This window comes from Danio rerio, chromosome 8 (assembly GCF_052040795.2).
Source record: "Danio rerio strain M-AB ecotype USA chromosome 8, GRCz13ab, whole genome shotgun sequence".
Classification (NCBI taxonomy): domain Eukaryota; kingdom Metazoa; phylum Chordata; class Actinopteri; order Cypriniformes; family Danionidae; genus Danio; species Danio rerio.
Window position 1 is genome coordinate 61,522,501 of NC_141028.1, and position 22,500 is coordinate 61,545,000.

At 40.3% G+C, this 22,500-nt stretch overlaps 2 protein-coding genes across 6 annotated transcripts in view; one reads left to right on the top strand and one right to left on the bottom strand.

Moving 5' to 3' along the window:
• mmp23ba (matrix metallopeptidase 23ba) overlaps positions 1-22,500 on the top strand; it is a 568,642-nt gene that overhangs the window by 432,877 nt on the left and 113,265 nt on the right. The gene's annotated exons all lie outside the window — the stretch shown is intronic.
• The window catches only part of dcaf1 (ddb1 and cul4 associated factor 1), a 35,481-nt gene continuing 14,292 nt past the window's right edge, over positions 1,312-22,500 (bottom strand). The window contains exons 11-26 of one of the 5 annotated variants that reach the window (XR_015496780.1): positions 20,291-20,500; positions 19,997-20,166; positions 19,425-19,549; positions 18,123-18,734; positions 16,725-17,160; positions 13,881-14,099; positions 13,550-13,748; positions 11,666-11,748; positions 11,481-11,565; positions 9,251-10,072; positions 8,760-9,084; positions 5,238-5,342; positions 4,892-4,965; positions 4,522-4,614; positions 2,562-2,859; positions 1,312-2,447 (exon numbers count right to left, since the gene is read on the bottom strand). Coding sequence is in view for 1 of the 5 variants with exons in the window: in NM_001442737.1 (NP_001429666.1) it covers positions 2,389-2,447; positions 2,562-2,859; positions 4,522-4,614; positions 4,892-4,965; positions 5,238-5,342; positions 8,760-8,853; positions 9,839-10,072; positions 11,481-11,565; positions 11,666-11,748; positions 13,550-13,748; positions 13,881-14,099; positions 16,725-17,160; positions 18,123-18,734; positions 19,425-19,549; positions 19,997-20,166; positions 20,291-20,500 (3,096 nt within the window). In the remaining 4 variants the exon portion in view is untranslated. Of the gene's footprint in view, positions 2,448-2,561; positions 2,860-4,521; positions 4,615-4,891; positions 4,966-5,237; positions 5,343-8,759; positions 9,101-9,227; positions 10,867-10,919; positions 11,566-11,665; positions 11,749-13,549; positions 13,749-13,880; positions 14,100-15,938; positions 15,978-16,341; positions 17,161-18,122; positions 18,735-19,424; positions 19,550-19,996; positions 20,167-20,290; positions 20,501-22,500 lie in introns of those variants that run through there. The other 4 variants (XR_015496781.1, XR_015496782.1, NM_001442737.1 and 1 more) reach the window with 4 other exon arrangements.

The following is a 22,500-nucleotide window of genomic DNA, read 5'->3' on the forward strand; positions in this document are numbered from 1 at the left end:
AAAGGAATAAAGGAATAAAGTAAAGGAGTAAAGTAAAGGAGTAAAGGAATAAAGTAAAGGAGTAAGGGAATAAAGGAATAAAGTAAAGGAGTAAAGTAAAGGAATAAAGGAATAAAGTAAAGGAGTAAAGTAAAGGAGTAAAGGAATAAAGTAAAGGAGTAAAGTAAAGGAATAAAGTAAAGGAGTAAAGTAAAGGAGTAAAGTAAAGGAATAAAGTAAAGGAATAAAGTAAAGGAGTAAAGTAAAGGAATAAAGTAAAGGAGTAAAGTAAAGGAGTAAAGTAAAGGAATAAAGTAAAGGAGTAAAGGAATAAAGTAAAGGAGTAAAGGAATAAAGTAAAGGAGTAAAGGAATAAAGTAAAGGAGTAAAGGAATAAAGTAAAGGAGTAAAGGAATAAAGTAAAGGAGTAAAGGAATAAAGTAAAGGAGTAAAGGAATAAAGTAAAGGAGTAAAGTAAAGGAGTAAAGTAAAGGAATAAAGTAAAGGAATAAAGTAAAGGAATAAAGTAAAGGAATAAATTAAAGGAGTAAAGTAAAGGAGTAAAGTAAAGGAATAAAGTAAAGGAGTAAAGTAAAGGAATAAAGTAAAGGAGTAAAGTAAAGGAGTAAAGTAAAGGAATAAAGTAAAGGAGTAAAGGAATAAAGTAAAGGAGTAAAGGAATAAAGTAAAGGAGTAAAGGAATAAAGTAAAGGAGTAAAGGAATAAAGTAAAGGAGTAAAGGAATAAAGTAAAGGAGTAAAGGAATAAAGTAAAGGAGTAAAGTAAAGGAGTAAAGTAAAGGAATAAAGTAAAGGAGTAAAGGAATAAAGTAAAGGAGTAAAGGAATAAAGTAAAGGAGTAAAGGAATAAAGTAAAGGAGTAAAGGAATAAAGTAAAGGAGTAAAGTAAAGGAGTAAAGTAAAGAGGCTGAATGGAGGAGGCTGGTTCTTTATCTTCGTGCTGCAGATGCTCTGTTTAACTGTGTTCTCACTAGTGAAGTGTTCAGTTTTTACACTTATGAAGTCGCCATGTAAAGAGCAAATGCACCATGGAGCGACACAACTAACTCTTAAAGGGAATGAGAGACGAGACTCTGATTGGTTTAATGCAGGTTCTGCTCAAAACACACCCAGAACTCATGAAGAGAATCAGCACAGCCCTGTTAGAGCATGCGCCTGCTTCACAGACTGTTTTTCCCATCCTTAAAAGTGGATTCGGACATAACCTTACCCCTTTTGCTCCATGCGCTTTAGACTTTGCGCCTAGATCATTAAATTAGAGCCCTGTGTGCGAGTCTGACTGTTTCACAGCTGATGGAAACCACTCAAAAAATAAAAGAAAACAATTGACTCTCTTTTATTGTAATAACATGTATAGTAAAAATATTTTTCATACATTCTGTACACAATGTGGCCTCAGAGCTTTCCTTTTGGAAAGGCATGAACAAAACCATGAAAGTAAAGGGAAGCTGTACACTGATGTTTAAAAATGTCCAACTTCATGTCAAACGCAGTTTAAGACAAACGCAGGCGCTTGACTTCCTCCAGGAGAGAGTCGGACGCCGCTGCAGGTCCAGCACAGGCCTCACACTCCTTTACAGCGATCCAGAATCAACACAAATTATTGCTCGGTGAACGTCAGCTAATCCAATCAGTCACACAAGCGCTGAAAAGCGCGTTCTCGTCAAATCAAACCAAGGCGATTGCTAACAAAACTAGCATTCAAAAAGCAAAATGGAGAACTACACGTCTAAACAACTAGCCTTCAGATGCTGCCGATAATCAAACTACAGAGATCACCTGACGAGCGCTGGCTGGGCAGGTCAGGGGTCACTGGCACTCACGCACACACACACACACAAACACAATGATGCACACACAACCGCATACATACAGACACATGCACATGGACACGCACACACATGTATGTACATGTGCATGGATGGACACGCACACACAAATGCATTCACCCATATGCATGTACACATGTGCAAGCACACACACATGCACGTGCCCATATGACCACACATGCACGCTCACACAAGCAAACCCACACGCACCTATATGACCACACATATGTATAGACACATGTGCGTGCAACCCCAGGTGCCCACACACACACACACACACACACACACACACACACACACACACACACACACACACAGACACACACACAGACACACAGACACACAGACACACAGACGAACGTGAATGACAGACTGACACACTCCTGCTCAGTGTTGAAGGTTGGACTCTCTTCATATCCATCACTTCTCCTCAACAGTGATCAGACACCGCCGGAGAGCAGACTAGCAGAGTCATCTGCTTTATATGAGCTGCTGTGTGTTCGTGTGCATAAAGAGCGCGCACACACACACACACACACTCATCTGTCACTCCTCCGTCATCACTCGTTCAGAGAGAGAATGATGTCGTCCTCCAGGTCAGAGTTATCAGAGCTGTCCGCTGCAGAACACACACACACACACACACACACATTAAAATAAGACAACACATATAAACAGATTAAGGTGTGTGTGTGTGTGTGTGTTCTCTAGTGTGCACGCATGAATAACTCACTGTTGTCCAGCACCAGCTCCGCATCTTGCTCATTATCATCAGAATCATCATCGTCATCATCATCTTCATCATCATCATCGTCGTCGTCATCATCATCGTCATCATCATCATCATCCGCCTCTTCATCCAGCAGGCGAGCCACTTCCTCATCATCAGACGGAGAGAAATCCTGCTCTCCGTCCTCCTCCTCTTCCCCGTTGTTGTCGTTCTCCAGTTCGGCCAGCAGGGGGTCGGTGTCGATATCGTCAATGTCATCATCAGAGTCATCATCATCCTCTTCATCCTGATCATCTTCCTCCTGAAGCACACCGATCAAATCAGTTAAAGCTGCCGAGACCTATTTCAGTGTGTTGATGTGCTTCCTACTGGAGCTGAATATTGAGTAGGGGGCGGGGCTTTCTTTTGCATATCATTCCCTCATGGCCAAATAAAGGTAAGAGGGGCGTGGCTAAGATATTAATATGCTGTTTCTATGGTAACTCTAAGTATTTTAAATTACTATAAAGTTTTCAATTCAATTGGCGGGCCGAACTCGGCCTCCGAGGTAATGTGTTCCGGCCCTCCAAACAGCGTGACGAAGACATCAGAAATAAATTTAGTTTAGTTTAAAAACAGCCGCTATAGATATGAAGTGACGTGCATCTGTTCAACACAGCACGAGCTGCAGAGGCTGCGCAGAGTGCGAGTTACCTGATATTAAGCGAGTGGCGGGAGCAGCTGAAAACATTTGGATGTGTTCGTTTTGTACAATACACTGATATCGATATTAGGGATGCAATGATTAGCCGATTTCACTATTAACCGTGATTTTATTCGTCACGCTTAATCGTGAAGGCTTCTCAATGCTGCGTTTCTGTTGCATGGACTGAAACTGCTGCAACTAAACAGAGTTATGGCAGCTGTGCTCTTGTTTAAAGTTCTGAGCTTATACCGAGGCTAATACACACGCACACTGGATTAACTATAGCAGCAGGCCGTTCACATATTGCATCTTTTCCACATGCAATTTTATTTCCAATATATGCATATAAAAGCAGAGCGACGCCCGGTAGAAAACACCTCACGCTACGGCTTTCAGTGCAATGTAAACAAAACATGTTAGACACATTATTAAAATGATTATGCATGCATGAATGCAGATGATAACAGTTTATGTATATATTTAGCTAATATAAAGCTTAAATTTACATTAGACGTGATAACCGTGTAATCAAGATTTTTTTCAAGATCATCGTACAAAAAAAATCTATACTCACTGCATCCCTAAATGTTACACAGTTTAAAACACCACATATGAATGAGACTGAATGTAGAAGAAGCCTGCTTCAGCAATGCACTGCTTTTGTTTTGCTCTGAAATACAACATTTGAATGTAGCCTATGAAAAGCCTACTGTACAATGCAGTGATGTTATGTAGTTTAAAATAAACATAATAACATTTTAATGTGGAAAAAAGCCAACGTGGGTGTCTTAAGGAGTAAAAATACAGCATATGGGCTCTGATATTGCTGTTGCATCATCACTCATATCTCTCCAGCCCTCATTTGGGATGTTTTTATGAACTGGCCCCCTCGGCAAACTAATTGAACAGCCCTGATCTGGCGGGTTTGTCTACTGTCATCTTTACAGTGTGCGTTTGTGATTTTAGGAGGCGTGGCTTTGGACAGCAGGGGTTTCAAAGATATTATGCTAACTGTTAGCATTTCGGCAGATCACCTACTGCACCCTTGAATAAGTTGCATCTAAAATGTACATTTCGATACTGTACAAACCGTTCGTCAACCCACCTAGGCTATTTTTTATATGGACAATCAAATTCAAAACCGCCCAATCCGGCAACTCATTTGAATTCACAAAACAATAAAAATAAACATTGCAATTTTCATCTTGACTTCAAATTAAATTCATCTATTTATGTACGCGCTTTTCACACTAATCATCAATGATGCCGGTTTCTCACCTGATCTTCCTCGTCCTCTTCCTCCTCTGCGAGTCTCTGTCGACCCACTTCATACAGACGACACACAGTGTCCATATTTATCGAGTCCTGGTTCTGTTACACACATTCACACAAAACACACAGAGTTATTAATCTGTACAGGACAACATTTTTTCATAAAATAATAATAATCATCATCATAATAATAACCCAAACCCTCTCATGAAGGCTTCATTCTATGCTGTATATAGCATAACAATGACTTTGTAGATATATTTGATTGATTTTGATTGCATTAAAAGGTGTTATAAAGTTCAAATGAACAAAAAACAACTGAATACTCCTAAATATGCAAAGACATGACAAATACAGAGATCAAAGCACAAGATACCTCGATGACAGCCAGATAGCAGTCTTTGGTGTCTGTGCAGAGGTCAAAAATGTTCCTCTTCACGTCAATGGTGGCTGAGAAGGCAAACAGAGCATCGGGATTACAAGATACACAACTAACGTCCACCGTCCATAAACAACAAACAATTATGATGATGAACACATTCATTAATAAATGCATTAAGTGTTTAATTCAACGTTTGCCAAAATGCAGTGATGTACATCTCGTCTATAATCACAGACACATGTATGGAAATCTGAGTGTTTTAGTGCACTCATATATTTCTGTCGGACATTGCATATTTAAAATCTAATATTGAGCATGTTTGTGATGGAGCTGATCATACCGATGGGTTTGTAGTCGGTGGCATCAAAAGTCCTGAAGGAGGATCCGAACGGACTCTTCATCTGCTGCTCCATCATATCATCCTCATCATCAGCCTGCAGCATCGCTACAACACACAGATTTACACATCATTTATTGACCTTATTCTTTACATTTCTTTGGCTCAAGACTTCCACTCTCATTTATTAGATTGGCTCCCCTTTGATTGTGTTAAGGGGCTGTTTTTGCCCCATTGACTTCCATTATTAATCATATTTATTGATTTCAAATCAATATTAATCATGCATTGTTGCTGGTTTTCCATGTTGCAATCAATTTGCAATCAATAAATGTGATTATAATAGAAGTCAATGGGGCAAAAACAGCCCCTAACATCACCAAAGAGGAGTCAATCTGAACAGAGTGTATTGTAGAGCACATTTACAAAGCATTTTCCCAAAATGAGTGTCAAAATAAGATTTGTCAGCAAAAATCCTCACATTTGCTGAAACACAAAGTTGTGGCCACATTAACACTCAAAGGCTGCATTTACACTGCACTGGTCAAGTGACTCAATTCCGATTTGCACTGAAATGCACAGATGGGATATGGCCAGTGTACGTGTAAGCAGGAACAAATCACATGGATTTTGATTTACTGAAATCAGATTCAGGCCTTGTTCATATGTGGAAATGTATCCGATGATGAATCAGATCTGTGTCCTCGTGTCTGCAGTGTAAGCAGGTAGATCGGATTTTCACCTGTCAATGCGAGTCGCGCATCAGTAAAAACCGTAACGAATGACGTCAAGGGTCTGTTCTTCATAGCTGGCTTAAATGATCTAAGATGATTTGGCAGATGCTGGATCTTTTAATCTTGATAAATGATCTCTGGCTAATTTGGTTCTTCAAACAAGTTCGCGAATCAGATTAGAATGTCTGGATGAACTGATCTGAGATCGCTGCGTGTGTTGTGAAGGACAGATCTATCCGTCCTCAAAATCATGATCAGCAATGCAACGATTGACTGACGGCACAGCAGCGTAATGACATCATCTGATTAATATTCAATTATCCATGTGAGCAAAATTAAATCAAATTCATTGGAAACGGTTTGTTAAATATGACACGCTATAACTTTACACCTTATTGTGGGCTGCATGATTGGCCCTTTCACGTGTCAAGAGCAGTTTATTCAATTTTACAGTTAGAGCGGATTTTCCTCATTATAGTACCCATAGTAGTATTATTGTAGCCGGGTTTTTTTATTGATGTAAAGAATAGCCCCTTTCACACAGTGATACCGGTAAATTTCTGGAAAATTTCCAAAACGACTTTACCGGTATATTCAAAAAAGCGCTGTTCACACAGGCGGGGACGTTACGGAAATTTTCCGGAAAAGAGCATTCACACATCCATTCCAAAATAGCGGTAAATTCTGACATCATTCACCACAAACGAGCTTTAAACGGCTGCGCTTGTGTTTGTAAACATTTGACTGAATTACAAACTCTGTGGATGATCAATATTGTGAACAACTTTCGCAGGATCACTTTCTCATGTCGAGATGTTCATAATATGTGCGTGTGCTGGCGCTCACAGGCTGTTTCACAGGCACACGCAAAGCTTGAAGGTAAACAAACAACGGCTTATCATAAGCATCTCATCGATGATTATTTACACAGTTGGCATTAAGAAGAACATATAAACGTGATCTGACTAACTTCTAGCAGCTAAATGTGTCTGGGAAAATATTCAAAGGCTTTTATTCTCACAAACCGCGCGGACGTAAATGCGTCTGACTGTTGTGATTGGCTAAAGCAGACGTCTCACGTCCCACGTTCTAGACGTGCACGCGCTTATTACGGGAATCTTCCTTCTGCATTCACACAGCGCAGCATTCCGGCAAATTACCGGTAATGTTACAACTTCTCTTTCCGGAAAATAGCCAGAACGAATTTACCGGTATTTTCAAAAAGGGCCCGTTCACACATACAAGCTTTCCGGAAAATTGCCGCCAATTTTCCGGAAAGGTCTGTATGTGTGAAAGGGGCTAATGACTGGATGTTTTAAAAAGCATTTTGATATTGGTAAAGGCGTCTGCAACTTTTATGAAGCATCAAATCACCGTCATATTAACTGTCAAAACATGTTCATGACTGCATACATGTATTATTGCTTTTAAAAAAAGTCACATATTCTGCATTTCTATTATCATACACAATTTGTACTAAAGCGATCTAAAAAGTTCATATCAATAAGTTTTCTCTTTGCACCAGCAGGTGGCAGTCTCTGTACTTTCATTTTGGGGGTGCAGATTGCATAAGTTTTATGAATATATATATAACTTTATTTATTTTATTAATACCTATAACTTTATATAATTAAAAAAAAAAGTATTTTCCCAAGTGTATATAACTACTACTGTAAGAAAATGTCAGAATTCAGAACATACTTTCTGTATTATCTTTGCTTGAACTGAGCCGATCTAATCCTGTTTATATGAACTGAACCTGCTCCTGCTCCTGACCAGGTTTGCGCTAGCAGAACTGTTGCCATGACAACAACTCTCAGATCAGTTTTGAAGAACGAAACGATCCTGGACCAAGTCAAATTGTCAATAACCAAATCCAGCTAACTGAGTAATCCACGTACGAAGAACGGACCCCAGGTCTGACACTTTCACTTCAAAACAGACTTCAGCAGAGTCCCAAACCTTAAATCTCATACACGAGGACTGAAACAGGTTTCATATTGTCATATAGCACAGGTATTTAAGCATGTTATCGAGAGCGAGAGAGCGCAATGTCCACTACGTAACCAATATAAACTAATATAAAACTAGTGCATGCATCACGATCAGAAATCACGCCATGGACATTACATTAAGATGCCTAAAGGTTTAAAAAAGCCTATATATCAAAAGAAGATGGACAAATGAGAAGCTTTCTGTCATAGACTATAGTAAAACAGCTTGTCAAAAGCTGCGAACAGATTACATACAGGAATAGAGAAAAGAGCACTCTTTAATTATCAGCTGTTAGTCAGCGCCCGCTCTTTTTTTCCTAGACATTCACCTTTGTCGTGTGCTGTGTAAATGCAGATCAGAGTCACTTTTAAAAGATGATTTTATTTATTTATTTATTTTTTTTAATCGGATACAGTCACAAAATCGGAAATGACCATCAAGATCTGCAGTGTAAATGCAGCCAAAACCAGGCCAAAGTGGATAAAAATGACCCAACAGCACAGCTGGTTCTGCTGCTTTATGTCACAAACTGACATTTTCTGATTACATTATTCTACTTTTTATGTATAGTCATGAACACACTTGTTTGTAGAGCGAGCAGTTTGACCATTTTCTGCCATTTATTATTTATTATTCTAAATAAGAAATGCTAAAATAGCAAAAAAACAAGCACATAAGGTCAATAAAGCACCAATAAAAACAAGTATTGTAACTATTAACATAAAATACACCACAGAATGAGACCAGACAGATCACAACTGACTATGATTAAAAGCCAGAGAGGAAAAGGTCTCACCTCCATAAATGACGGTTCCGTTGTTGTTGAAGACGATCCTGCACTGATCTAGAGCCGGCACCGTGTGAAGAAGATGAAACGTCCTCAGATCCCACTGAGCTCCAGTTAAAGAAACCGCTTCATATTAAGAGCTTCATCCTTTAATAGCCCACCATATCATTCGATTTACTTCGGTTGGTGTGCACACAGAAACATGTACCTGAAATTACACCCATCACAAATGCATTCGATAACAAACTAGAACAAACCAATACAACTCGCCGTAACAGAGAGAGATGTTTGTTTCTCACTCATGCTGTAGGAGCAGGGGTGTCAAACTTAATTCCTGGAGGGCCGAAGCCCTGCACAGTTTAGTTCCAACCCTGCTCCAACACACTTACCTGTAGGTTTCAAACAAGCCTGAAGGACTCAATTAGTTTGATCAGGTGTGTTTAATTAGGGTTGAACTAAACTGTGCAGAGCTGCGGCCCTCCAGGAACTGAGTTTGACACCTGTGCTGTAGAGGCTGAATCTTTAAGGGACGCGCAGCACTGACCAAACTTAATATGTTTCTAAGCAATGCAAATAGATGCTGAGTGCATTGCAGGTGTTCGTACCCTGATAGAAAACTTTTAGACTTCTACTAGTGGAGTGGTATGGAACTTCCGCTGTCCAGTCTATGATATTGGCTCTTAAAGGGGAAACAAAGTAAAGTGGGTCATATAATATAATTGTGTGTTCTTGCAGCCTAGTAGAAACTTTTTCATGATTAGGTCATTGGAAACTAATGTATAGGAACATATACCCTTCGTCATACCCTGAAGCTCACGTCTCAAAACATTCAACACACGTCGTGACCACACAGAGTGCAGGATCTGTGATGTTGAGTGAGGTGCTAATGGTCTAATCTGATTTAACGATTAGCTAAAAGTGCTCCCACTGGACCCAGAGATCGGCAAAAAGAATTAAAAAATGGTAAAACTCGTTATGTTTTTAAAGAACACTGGTGAAAACCCTTACTAACGGAGGTGAAGCACAGATCGTAAAATACACACACACACAGAGTAAAAACCAGCAGTGAGCTGAGCTGAAAAGCATACGATCTCCGTGTTGATGATGACCTCGAGGCTGTTGGGATGGAAAACGCCGCTGATGTTCATGTTGAACTTGTCGAACTTGTGAATGGCCTGCGAGCTGCGCACGTCCCACATGACGCCGTCGTTCAGCACCAGGTCGTCTGTCGGGTTGAAGGTGGCACAGTTGCGCTTGTAGTTATTGGCCAGATCTGGGTTATTGAGCGTCAGCACCTTCTGTCCAGTCTGAATGTCATAAATCTGTAGGAAAACGCACAGAAATCTGCTTAGATGGCACACACTGCAGATTCTGCTCTGTTTTTGAGAACGACTGTTATTTATATTGTGATTACTGTTCGATAATAAAGAGAATGCAACATATTATTATATCAGAAACAACCCCAAATCATCACGCAGACAGGTAGAGCAGTTTAAAATATGACAAAATATAAATAAAAATTAATGTTAAACCAGATAAAAAGTAGTTAAAAAAAACTATTTACATTTTAAAAATGATTCCATCATGAGATCCATAAAGTTCATATAAACAGAAAAGCTGAACATTAGAAGAAACGAGAGATTTGGCAAAAACAAATACATGCACACATGCCTTTGAATGCGTTAAGGAACATTATACAGTGTACTGTAGCATTATTAAAGTGAAGTGATCGACTGTAATATAAACTGTAGTGTACTTTAGTTTTTACTACAGTAAACTGTGGAGTATCGTAGTTTAATATACCCTGCAGTTGTAGACAACTCCAGTACTGGCTCATTTTTTGATATTACTATAGTTGTTGTGTCACCATAGCAACTGTAGAATTGTAACAAAAGATCAATTACTATAGCCGTTGTGTTACCATAGCAACTGTAGAATCACCACAACAGACGAATTACTGTAGTTGTGTTACCATAGCAACTGTAGAATCACCACAACAGATCAATTACTATAGTTGATGAGTTACCATAGCAACTGTAGAATCCCTGCAACAGATCAATTACTATAGCTGTTGTGTTACCATAGCAACTGTAGAATCACCACAACAGATCAATTACTATAGCCGTTGTTACCATAGCAACTGTAGAATCGCCGCAACAGATCAATTACTATAGCTGTTGTGTTACCATAGCAACTGTAGAATCACCACAACAGATCAGTTACTATAGTTGTTGTGTTACCATAGCAACTGTAGAATCGCCGCAACAGATCAATTACTATAGTTGTTGTGTTACCATAGCAACTGTAGAATCACCACAACAGATCAGTTATTATAGTTCTTGCGTGACCATAGCAACTCAATGAATAAATTGAAGTGCTTCACTGTAGCATGGTTTAAGAACACCACACTGTTTACTAAAAATTACAACCATTTTTCCCAGAGCTGTAGGAAGCAAATATTTTAGTTTAGCAGAAAACAGATAAAGCATCATGTCCAACATATGTGGTCATTTTCGGAATATATCCCTGTTAAAATACAGTCTGACGTGTAAACAATATCGACTTTCCTCAATATTCTACTCCTTGCCTCTATCTGAATATCAGCAGAATCACGTGATTGCAAACAACCTATTGTGGCCATCTGCATTAATTTATGAAATCAAATGAAATAAAAGGAAAACCCACATAAAGTGGAAACTAGTGAGGGAATAATGTGTGCTTTAGACTTGCATGTGCGATGTGCTCTTTAGTTCCTATGACTCTGTCCTGAGAGAGTTTGCTGAACTCCACATAATGATCATCCAGGAACGAATGCCTGCAAATAACCACCAGATCATCAATTAAAAACAGACACAGAAACAAGACGATTGGGAGGTTTATTGATCAACTGTTTGTTTGTGTGCATGTAGACTTACTTCATGATGAACACAGACTTCATTCCCCACAGCGCGGATAATGGATAACTCCAGGAGGCCGATGTTAACAGCAGAGAGCCGTCCTGAAACACACACACACACACACACACACACACACACACACACACACACACACACACACACACACACACACACACACACACACACACACACACACACACACACACACACACACACACACACACACACACACACACACACACACACACACACACACACACACACACACACACACACACACACGTTTACACTGATACGAGCAGCTGAGAGCAGGAAGGAATCAGAGTGTGTATTATACTTTCTGCATCATGTGGAAGGTGGAGTAGTGTAACAACAGACATCATAGTGTTGTGTTTGGGGAAAATAGCCATTGTAGAGTGAGTCAGTGATATTGTTAGGGAGAAAATTCGCAATAAAAACAGATTTACACACACTTTACTACACTGTGTTCATTTAGAAATGACAGAAATGAAGCACTTCACTCTAAAGCTAACAGAACTTCATCATATTTACTTCATCACATGCTTTAAATGCCATTAAACATTCTTTACATTTGGCTTAGATTTATCTATTATATGTGTGTGTGTGTGTGTGTTCGTGTTTTTGTGAGATATCAGGACACAAATCTGCATAATGACATGTGTATGACACAGGTATTACAAAAAGGAGGTGAAATATGAGGACATTGGTGACGTCCTCATTTTTTAAAAAGCTTATAAATCCTACAGGATGAGTTTAATCAGAGAGTAAAGCTGCACACAGTTTACAGTGATGGTTGGGTTTAGGGGTGGGGTGAGGGCAATATAATATACGGTTTGGACAGTATAAAATGAATGGAAACCTATGTAATGTCCCCACATTTCACAAAAACAAACGTGTGTGTGTGTGTGGGGGGGGGGGTCTTATTCTGCACTGCTTGAGGTGTGTGTTTTTGAATATGATAAGGTTAGGGTTAACTAAAGAATAATACAAACATGCTTTATACATGGTGTGTGTGTGTGTGTGTGAGTAAAAGATATAGTGAGCGTGTGTGCGCGTACTCTTATTTGTGAGGGCTCGAGGTATGTTATGTGTGTGTGCGCACAAATTTTTGTGTTCTCACCCGTGTGAGGGCTTGAGGTGTGTGTCTTCTCACTTGTAAGGGTTCAAGGTATACATTGTGTGTGTGTGTGTGTGTGTGTGTGTGTGTGTGTATGTGTGTATGTGAGAGATCTCATTCACGAGGGCTCAAGGTGCGTGTCTTCTCATTTGTAAGGGTTTGAGGTATATGTTGTGTGTGTGTGTGTGTGTGTGTGTGTGTGTGTGTGTGTGTGTGTGTGTATGTGAGAGATCTCATTCACGAGGGCTCGAGGTGTGTGTCTTCTCATTTGTAAGGGTTTGAGGTATATGTTGTGTGTGTGTGTGTGTGTGTGTGTGTGTGTGTGTGTGTGTAAGATCTCATTCACGAGGGCTCAAGGTGTGCGTCTTCTCATTTGTAAGGTTTTGAGGTATATGTTGTGTGTGTGTGTGTGTGTGTGTGTGTGTGTGTGTGTGTGTGTGTGTTTGTGTGTGTGTGTGTATGATCTCATTCACGAAGGCTTGAGGTGTGTGTCTTGTCATTTGTAATGGTTTGAGGTATACATTGTGTGTGTGTTTGTGTGTGTGTGTGTGTGTGTGTATGTGAGAGATCTCATTCACGAAGACTCGAGGTGTGTGTCTTCTCATTTATAAGGGTTTGAGGTATACGTTGTGTGTGTGTGTGTGTGTGTTCTCTCACTTGTGAGGGCTCGAGGTGTGTTTGTGCATGTTCCAAATCATGAAGGCTCGAGGTATACATTATGTATGTGTGTGTGTGTGTGTGTGTGTGTGTGTGTGTGTGCTCACCCGTGAGGGCTCGAGGTGTGTGATGGCAGAGCTGTGGCAGCTGTAACTGGCCTCCTCCTGTCCGCTGAAGACATTGTAGAGTTTGAGCTGTCCGGTGCACGTGCCCAGCATCAGGAACCGCTCGCGCGCAGAGAACGCACAACACATGAAGCCGCTCTCGTCCTCCTCTGCCTCCCGGAACACGGAGATCGGACGAAACCTGGACACACACAGAGACACACACACATACACACACAGGCAGAGACGAACACAAATGAACCACAACTCTACAATCTCTGAGGATAACACAGTTCTGTTGTCATCAGATCAGCTCACACACACACACACACACCTGCTGAAGATGAGATGCCGGTCGAAGCAGCCTCCATCTACGCCGCCGTATTTGGGGTAGACGACACGGCGTGTGTGTCGTGGGGTGAAGTTTGTGGGCGCCTGCCGCCTCTGCTTGGGTTCAGGACACTGGTGCGGTGTGAAGAGGCTGAAGGGAGGACACGTGGTCACGGGGTTCTTACAGCGCGCGTGCTGCTCCCGCAAATACTCCGTTATTATACTGCACACAACGACAACAACAGGACAAATTACTCCTCTTTACCCTTAAGACCCATATCACACCAAGCACAATGACTATGACGACACAGTTCTAGTTCAGTGTTGAAGGTCAGTGGTATCCGGATGCAGACTGCATATCTCACACTTGCAACGTCAGACATATGCACTCAATGGAGTCACTGTAAGGGGCGGAGTTAGGAGTGAGCATTAAAAGCATTACATGCAGCTCAGCTTGCAACTGCACCAGGTCTGCATACAGACCCCTCACAGCTACACTGGTGAAGATACAGAGAAAGGATATAGTCAGAAAGATTTATCCCAGATAATAAAACACTGACAGCCAACCAGAATCCAGTGAAAAATCAAAGCTTAAGATGAGACTGAGAAGACGCAAACACTGATGAAGTTCAGCCCTCTTTTAAAGGATTATTTCAAGACTATTGTGGAAACAATTGATTAAACCATGGAGAATAACGATACATGGATGTTCTGAAAGTCATGCTGGCAAACAAGTGTAAAACTAAGAGTCATGGCAGGAATCCAGAGCTACTTTGAGTGTGCTCGTGTTGGAAATGCTAGAGAACTGATAATGTAGATCAGTAGTGCTGACACCTGCTGGACACACATGATAATGCCCAATCAACAGCAGCATGCTACACATGCACTGATCATTACTGTTCGTCAGTGTGTGGATTCTAATACTCTTATTCTTATATTTACCATGCTCGGTGTGAACAGGTCTCATGTCCGTGCAGGGTATAATTATCTGCTGGAATCCCACAAAATGGGAATATCTTGAAATGTATTTACTAAAAACAAATACTCTGTCATCTGTCTACTTCACAAAAGCATCAAGAATGACTAAAACTAAATCAAAAACATCTTTAAGCCTATTGTTAATTAGTTGATTCAGTTTATTTATATTGATTTGGATACATTTTGAAAATTGACCTACTTTTGTTTTATGTTCAATGATTCGAAGAGGCAGATTTAGATACTGAGGCAACATTAGGCCACATGCTTTTCTGTTCGACCACTAGAGTACGCAAAGTGGAGAAGGCAACATAATCTTATTTTAAAAAGAAATATTCAGCTTGTTTCAGGGAAAAACTCACTTAATTTTGACTAAGGGCTCTGTTTTAATAATCTAGAAGCAAAGTGTAAAGTGCATGGCACACAACTATTTAGGGTGTGTCTGAATCCACTTTTGCTATTTTAAGGATGGGAAACACAGTCTGTGAAGCAGGCGCATGCTCTAACAGGGCTGTGCTGATTCTCTTCATGAGTTCTGGGTGTGTTTTAAGCATAATGTGCATTAAACCAATCAGAGTCTCGTCTCTCATTCCCTTTAAGAGTTAGTTGCGTTGCACATGGTGCATTTGTTCTTTACATGACGACTTTATAAGTGTAAAAACTGAACACTTCACTAGCGAGAACACAGTTAAACAGAGCATCTGCAGCACGAGGATAAAGAACCAGCCTCCTCCATTCAGCCTCTTTACTTTACTCCTTTACTTTACTCCTTTACTTTATTCCTTTACTTTACTCCTTTACCTTACTCATTTACTTTACTCCTTTACCTTACTCCTTTACTTTACTCCTTTACTTTACTCCTTTACTTTACTCCTTTACCTTACTCCTTTACTTTATTCCTTTACTTTACTCCTTTACCTTACTCCTTTACTTTACTCCTTTACTTTACTCCTTTACTTTATTCCTTTACTTTACTCCTTTACCTTACTCCTTTACCTTACTCCTTTACTTTACTCCTTTACTTTATTCCTTTACCTTACTCATTTACTTTACTCCTTTACTTTACTCCTTTACCTTACTCCTTTACTTTACTCCTTTACTTTACTCCTTTACTTTACTCCTTTACCTTACTCCTTTACCTTACTCCTTTACCTTACTCCTTTACCTTACTCCTTTACCTTACTCCTTTACTTTACTCCTTTACTTTACTCCTTTACCTTACTCCTTTACCTTACTCCTTTACCTTACTCCTTTACTTTACTCCTTTACTTTACTCCTTTACTTTACTCCTTTACCTTACTCCTTTACCTTACTCCTTTACCTTACTCCTTAACTTTACTCCTTTACTTTACTCCTTTACCTTACTCCTTTACCTTACTCCTTTACTTTACTCCTTTACTTTACTCCTTTACATTACTCCTTTACCTTACTCCTTTACCTTACTCCTTTACCTTACTCCTTTACCTTACTCCTTTACCTTACTCCTTTACCTTACTCCTTTACCTTACTCCTTTACTTTACTCCTTTACCTTACTCCTTTACCTTACTCCTTTACCTTACTCCTTTACCTTACTCCTTTACTTTACTCCTTTACTTTGGTGGAGAGAAGAAACGGTGGAAACTCTCTCCACTGAACACACTATTAGCCCACATATTTAATTTCCTTTGTTAAACACAAAGATTTGCTTCAAAACTGTTTCTAACTTCAGCTCTAATCTCATAAATCTCTCTAATCTAATAAAAATTACTGTTGCACTGGTCTGAAAATACCGACAGATCACGGCAAACACATCTTGCACCTTATTACGCTGAGTGTACCCATGATGTTTTGGTCTAAATAGTGCATTAGCAGCCTGAATGCATGAATCTTCACCTGTCTAGGGTGGGTGGCGAGGGCAGATGTCGGTCTAGTTGTTTCTTCATGGCTGGACTCTGAATGAAAGCCCCGTGGTCAGACTTCTGCCGCAGCACTTTCGGCCGTTTTCCTGCTGCCACAGCACAGGGTGACGGACGCTCCCGGGAGAACAGAATTCGACCGATCAGAGGAGAGCCATTAGGAGCTGTGGGCGGAGCTGTGGGCGGGACCTGTGAGGTGGAAGGGCGTGGCTGTGGGTGATGAGGGGTGTGGCCACCCAGACGTGCTGCGACCCCATTAGTCAGCCGAGGAGTCCGAGGAATTCCTGCAGCGGGTGACGGAGGCGTCGCCACTGAGACAGAAGTGAATGGCGGGACACTCGAATGAGGAAGAGCGTGAAGACCCATCGGCAGTTCCGCTTCTTTCGTCAGTGTCGTCGCTGTATCTGTTAAACCTGCAGACAGATCATAAATAAATAAATATATGGTGATTATGAACATGCACAATATTGATGATGCGATCACTGCCAAATATAGTTAATAATCATTTATTTTGCTTTACTTTAAAGTGCTAAAGAATATTCAGATTATTAGGGGTGTAACATCCCGGATCGGATCGCATTACGGTTTTTTAGTCAAGGATCGGACCATTTCTTGGATCATCCAAAAAGAAGAGGAGACCAATGTAATTTGCTTCCCATTCATTACAGTAACAGCACTGCAGGACACTTTTGGTTTGGGAATGGCTGATGTTTCTGCTCTCTCTCTCTGATGGGTTCGTTCTGTGTTTTCAGCCTAATGATGGCTTGCTTGACTGACAGAGACCGCTCTTTGGATCTCATCTTGAGTTGACAGTAACAGAATCCAGATGCGAACAGCACACTTGAGATGAACTCAGGAGCTTTTATCTGCTCATGGTAATCAGGATAATGAGGGAATAACACACACCTGGCCATGGAACAGCTGAGAAGCCAATCGTCCAATTTTTTTGGACCCTTAACAAGTGGGAGGCACATATGCAAACTGTTGTAATTCCTACAGCGTTCACCTGATTTGGATGTAAATACCCTCATGTAAATGATCATAGACAATTGTGTAGGTGTATAGAGCAAATAAATGTTAGAATTGTGATGAAGTCCAAATATTTATGGAGCTAACTGTATACTGTCATATTACACAGACCTTCCATAAATAACTACAAACGTAGTCGCAGATCAGGGAAATTCCAAACTGAACCAAAACAAATGATTACAATTGGCTAGGATTGGCGATGAACATTGGGAAATGTGCTTAAATTAAATTTTTTTTAAAATTGGAACAAGAAAATCTGATACAATAATAATAATATAAAAAATTAAATAAACAATAATAATAATAATAATAATAATAATAATAATAATAATAATAATAATCGTACCTTTAGACAGTAGATGATTGCGTACGAGCAGTAGCAGTTCCTTCTCTGGAAAGGAGATGCGCGACTGAGCCACCACATTAGCACGCTGCAGCCGCGCCAGTGAAACGTCAGTACCGATTAGCAGCGGTTTTCCAGAAACACGTTCGATGAGTTCAGCTGCATATTTGCAGAAGCGCACGTGTTCACTGCGTTTGTCCTGCAGCACCGGCTCCTTCATCAGCTGCTGGATCTGCCCGCTGCTGAATAACGGCAGTTTGCTGATGATCTGTCGTACCGCTGCACTGCGTGCTAGCCCCACTAGTGCTTTACAGGCTAGCGCGCGCACCTGGTCGGCGTCGGTGATGGGCATTTTAATGGTGAGCAGGGAGAGCAGCACTTTAATGCCGTTGTTGGACTGAACCACGTTCCACATCTTGGCCAGCACGCTCTCGCTGGCGCGGTGGGTTTGTGGCAGGCGGCGGCGTGGCGTTCCTGAGATGAACTTCCCGATGCTGGACACGCGCTTGTCTGGAGCACAGACGCAGTTTATGACCACCTGCAAAGCCGATTTCTGGATTTCAGCATCGTTTACGAACACTTCTCCCTCCGCTACCACTAGCACGATGCTCATACCTGCACAACACAGAATATAGTCAGTGTTACATTTAAGATAGGTCACTTTAAACGCTTTTGGAAGAGCTGCTGAACAATGTAACAAAACATTTGAATAAATTGATTAAAAAATAAATAAATAGAAATAAATAAAACAACATCAAATGATTTTTTTCAAATTCAATTAAATAAAACGTTTTAATTGAAGAAATAAAATAAAATACAAAAAAAGTATTAAAAAATTTTATTAAAATGTAATTAAATAAAATTAAATAAATAAATAAATAAACAACATCAAAACATTTATTCAATTAAATAAAAAAATAAATCCAAAATAAAATAAATTTAATAAAAAAATTATATTAATGAATGTAATTAAAGTAAAATTAAAAAATAATAAAATAAATAAAGTACAACTAAATTACATAAAAAAAACTAAATTAAATAGTATTAATATAAAATAAATCATAAATAAATGAAAATTAAATTACATAAAAAAGTAAATTAAAAATTAAATTAAAATAAAAAAATATAAAAAATGAACGATTAAAATAAAAATTTATTCATTTTTTTTTAAATTACACTAAAAATAAACTAATTTAAAAACACCTGTGATAGATAAAGAATAAATAATGCTTGAATAAATTAATGAGCCATGCTTTTGTTTCAAGTTCATTTCAGACTATTAAATCCTGATTAAATGCTCCTGACCGACTGTGGAGATGGTGGATCCGCTCTCGTCCAGCACGGCCACATTCTCCGACAGCAGCAGCTGAGTTTTGGGAATCACCGTCAAAATACTCAAGATATCCAGAGCGTACCTCACCGTGTCGGCCCTGAAACACACACATTCACCACAGCAGAACACACACTTAGGGGCCGTTCACACAGCGTGTGTTTTCCCTCTCCAGCGCACTACTTTTATATTGCTTTTTCTATGTAAACACACGCTTGAGGTATGTGTTTGACCGTTACTCTTGCGTGGCTGAACTAGGGTATTGCACTCCTGGATTAAAGCACATGCAAGCGCAGGTCCTAATACTGATATTATTTGCTCATTAATAACCTCATGTGGAACTCTGAATCTGCGTCTCATTTCAGAGTCTGCTACTGTCCACCAGAGGGCGCATTTCAGTCACAGACGCATGCTTAGAGAGCCTTTCTGACTTAATGAATGAAGTAAATACGCTGTTTTTTAACATCTGGGTGCTGAAATACATATGGCTAAACTGGCATTGGGGGGGTTAAATGATTGAGTGTGAAAATAAAGCTGCAGTGCTGACCTGCCGTAGTACGTCCTCCAGTCGCAGGCGATGGAGATGAGCTGCAGCAGCAGATGCACACAGGACAGCTTGTGGAAAACCTCTGCAGGCTCCCAGTACAGACGCACCGGACCGAACTCCATCAGGAACTCCACCATCTCCACCACCTGCTCATGGGTGTAGGAGCAGGCCTGCAGACACACACAAACAAACACATTCAACATTTATACAAGAACAACCACAAACAGATGATGAACCTCACTGTATTCAACACGGATTCGTGTGTGTGTGTGTGTGTGTGTGTGTCAGTTGTACCTTGTAATAAGGCTGTGGGTGAATGAGGGCTCCTCCTTCTGTTCGCTGCAGGGATTGTTTGACCTGCTCCACTTTAATGGCCAGGTGAGCCTCGAAATACCTGCGCAAAGCCATACAGGTGTGTTTGGCCGTCTGCCTGCTGGAGAAGATCTCGTCATCGCTCAGCAGAGCACCCTGATCCTCTGGGTTCAAGATCTCAAGAGTGCTGATCTACAACACACACACAAACACAGAAAACAGTGTTAGAATATATATTTAAAGGGCACCTATTATGCAAATAGCACTTTTTTGTGAGGCTTAAACCCAGTTGTGTGTCTGTCAGCAGTGTGTGAATATCTCCAGCCTCTAATGGTAAACATTTTTTGTGTTTGTTCTAATCAGACTTGACCAAAACAGTCTGCAGAAACGCTTTGACTGACATTTTCCCTTTGTACGCATCATCAAAGCCCCGCCCACTAGTGCCCATTTCCCCCTTATTAGCATAGGACGTCAGTCTTGATTTGAATCTGCCACTATGCTGACATAAAGGCATCTGTAGCTCCGCCCTCTTCTGAAAAGAGCACAAGCTTATTTGCATTTAAAGCGACAGTCACCAAAACACCACAATTAGAATCAGAACCTGAAAGTTTCAGAGAGCTGGAGGACATCATCTGTGTGACTCTCAGCTTAAACTAAAAACCCACACATCAAAGACTAAATTTACGTCTTTAAGCAGAAAATAGTTATTATAAACTGTAATAGTAAATCACAATATAGCATTTCTAATACAATATTAAGCTCAACGCACGTTTTAAAAAAGGATTATTGTTGGTTAATAAAAAGGAAAAGAAAAAAAAAAGAATAAACGTATCGATTAAGCGCTGTTCAATTGTTTTTCCACACATTTCTAAACACAAGTTTTAATAACTAATTTCTATATAATTAATTCCCATTGTCTTTGTCATGAGTACATAATATTTTAATAGTGCAAAGACACTAGTATTGAGCTTAAAGTGACATTTAAAGGCTTAACTAGGTTAATTAGGCAAGTCACTGAACAGTTTTGTCCTGTAGACAACAGTAAACAAATTTATCTTAAGGAGGCTAATAATATTGACCACAGCAGTTTTTATGCTCCGCTACGTTAATTATTCTCTAATTCCACCTGGGGATACTCATCCCGAAGCCCCCGGAGATTATGCAGTGCCATTGATGTGATCGAAGACCTGCAAAGAGATGGTGCCAGGGTTTCCATAATCCTGGACCAGGCCGTATTTCGAGCAGCTGCTGTGGTGGTCATGGAGGAGTGGAGATCATGCGTTTCTCAAGGGGTTTTTTATCCTTCAAGTGTTTCCTCGCTGCTGTCGCCACTAGCTTGCATGGTTCGGGACTTGTGGAGCTGCTCATGGATGGATTTGCTCTTCAGTGTTTGGACTCTCAGCAGTGAATATTAAACCACACTCTGAAAACTGAACTGACACCGCTTCAATTCACTATGATCTTCTATGTGAAGCTGCTTTGACACAATCTACATTGTAAAAGCGCTATACAAATAAAGCTGAATTGAACTGAATATATCTTTCTTACTCCAGCCAAACTAATAGAAACAAGACTTTACAAATGAATAATAGGTAATACTGTGAACAATTTTAGCACTTGGGGAATATTAGAACAACAATACATTTGAGTTGGACCTCCGATCATATCATACACACTCCCGGTTTATCAACAAGCACCAGATGCACGTTTTACAGGCTGACCACACCCCGCTCTCCTCAAAGCAACACTACACAACCCTTACTAGCTTCAGTTCCTTCATTCATTTTCTTATCGGCTTAGTCCCTTTATTAATCCGGGGTCGCCACCGCGGAATGAACCTCCAACTTATCCAGCAAGTTTTTACGCAGCGGATGCCCTTCCAGCCCATCTCTGGGAAACACACACACATCCACACACACTCATACACTACGGACAATTTAGCCTACCTAATTCACCTGTACCGCAAGTGTTTGGACTGTGGGGGAAACCGGAGCACCCGGAGGAAACCTACGCGAAGGCAGGGAGAACATGCAAACTCCACACAGAAACGCCAACCGGGTTCGAACCAGCAACCTTCTTGCTGTGAGGCGACAGCACTACCTACTGCGCCACTGCCTCACCCACCATGTAGATGACTTATTGTTTCATAAAGGGCCACGAAACCCCCGCTTCAGTTTGGAAAAAGTCAGGAA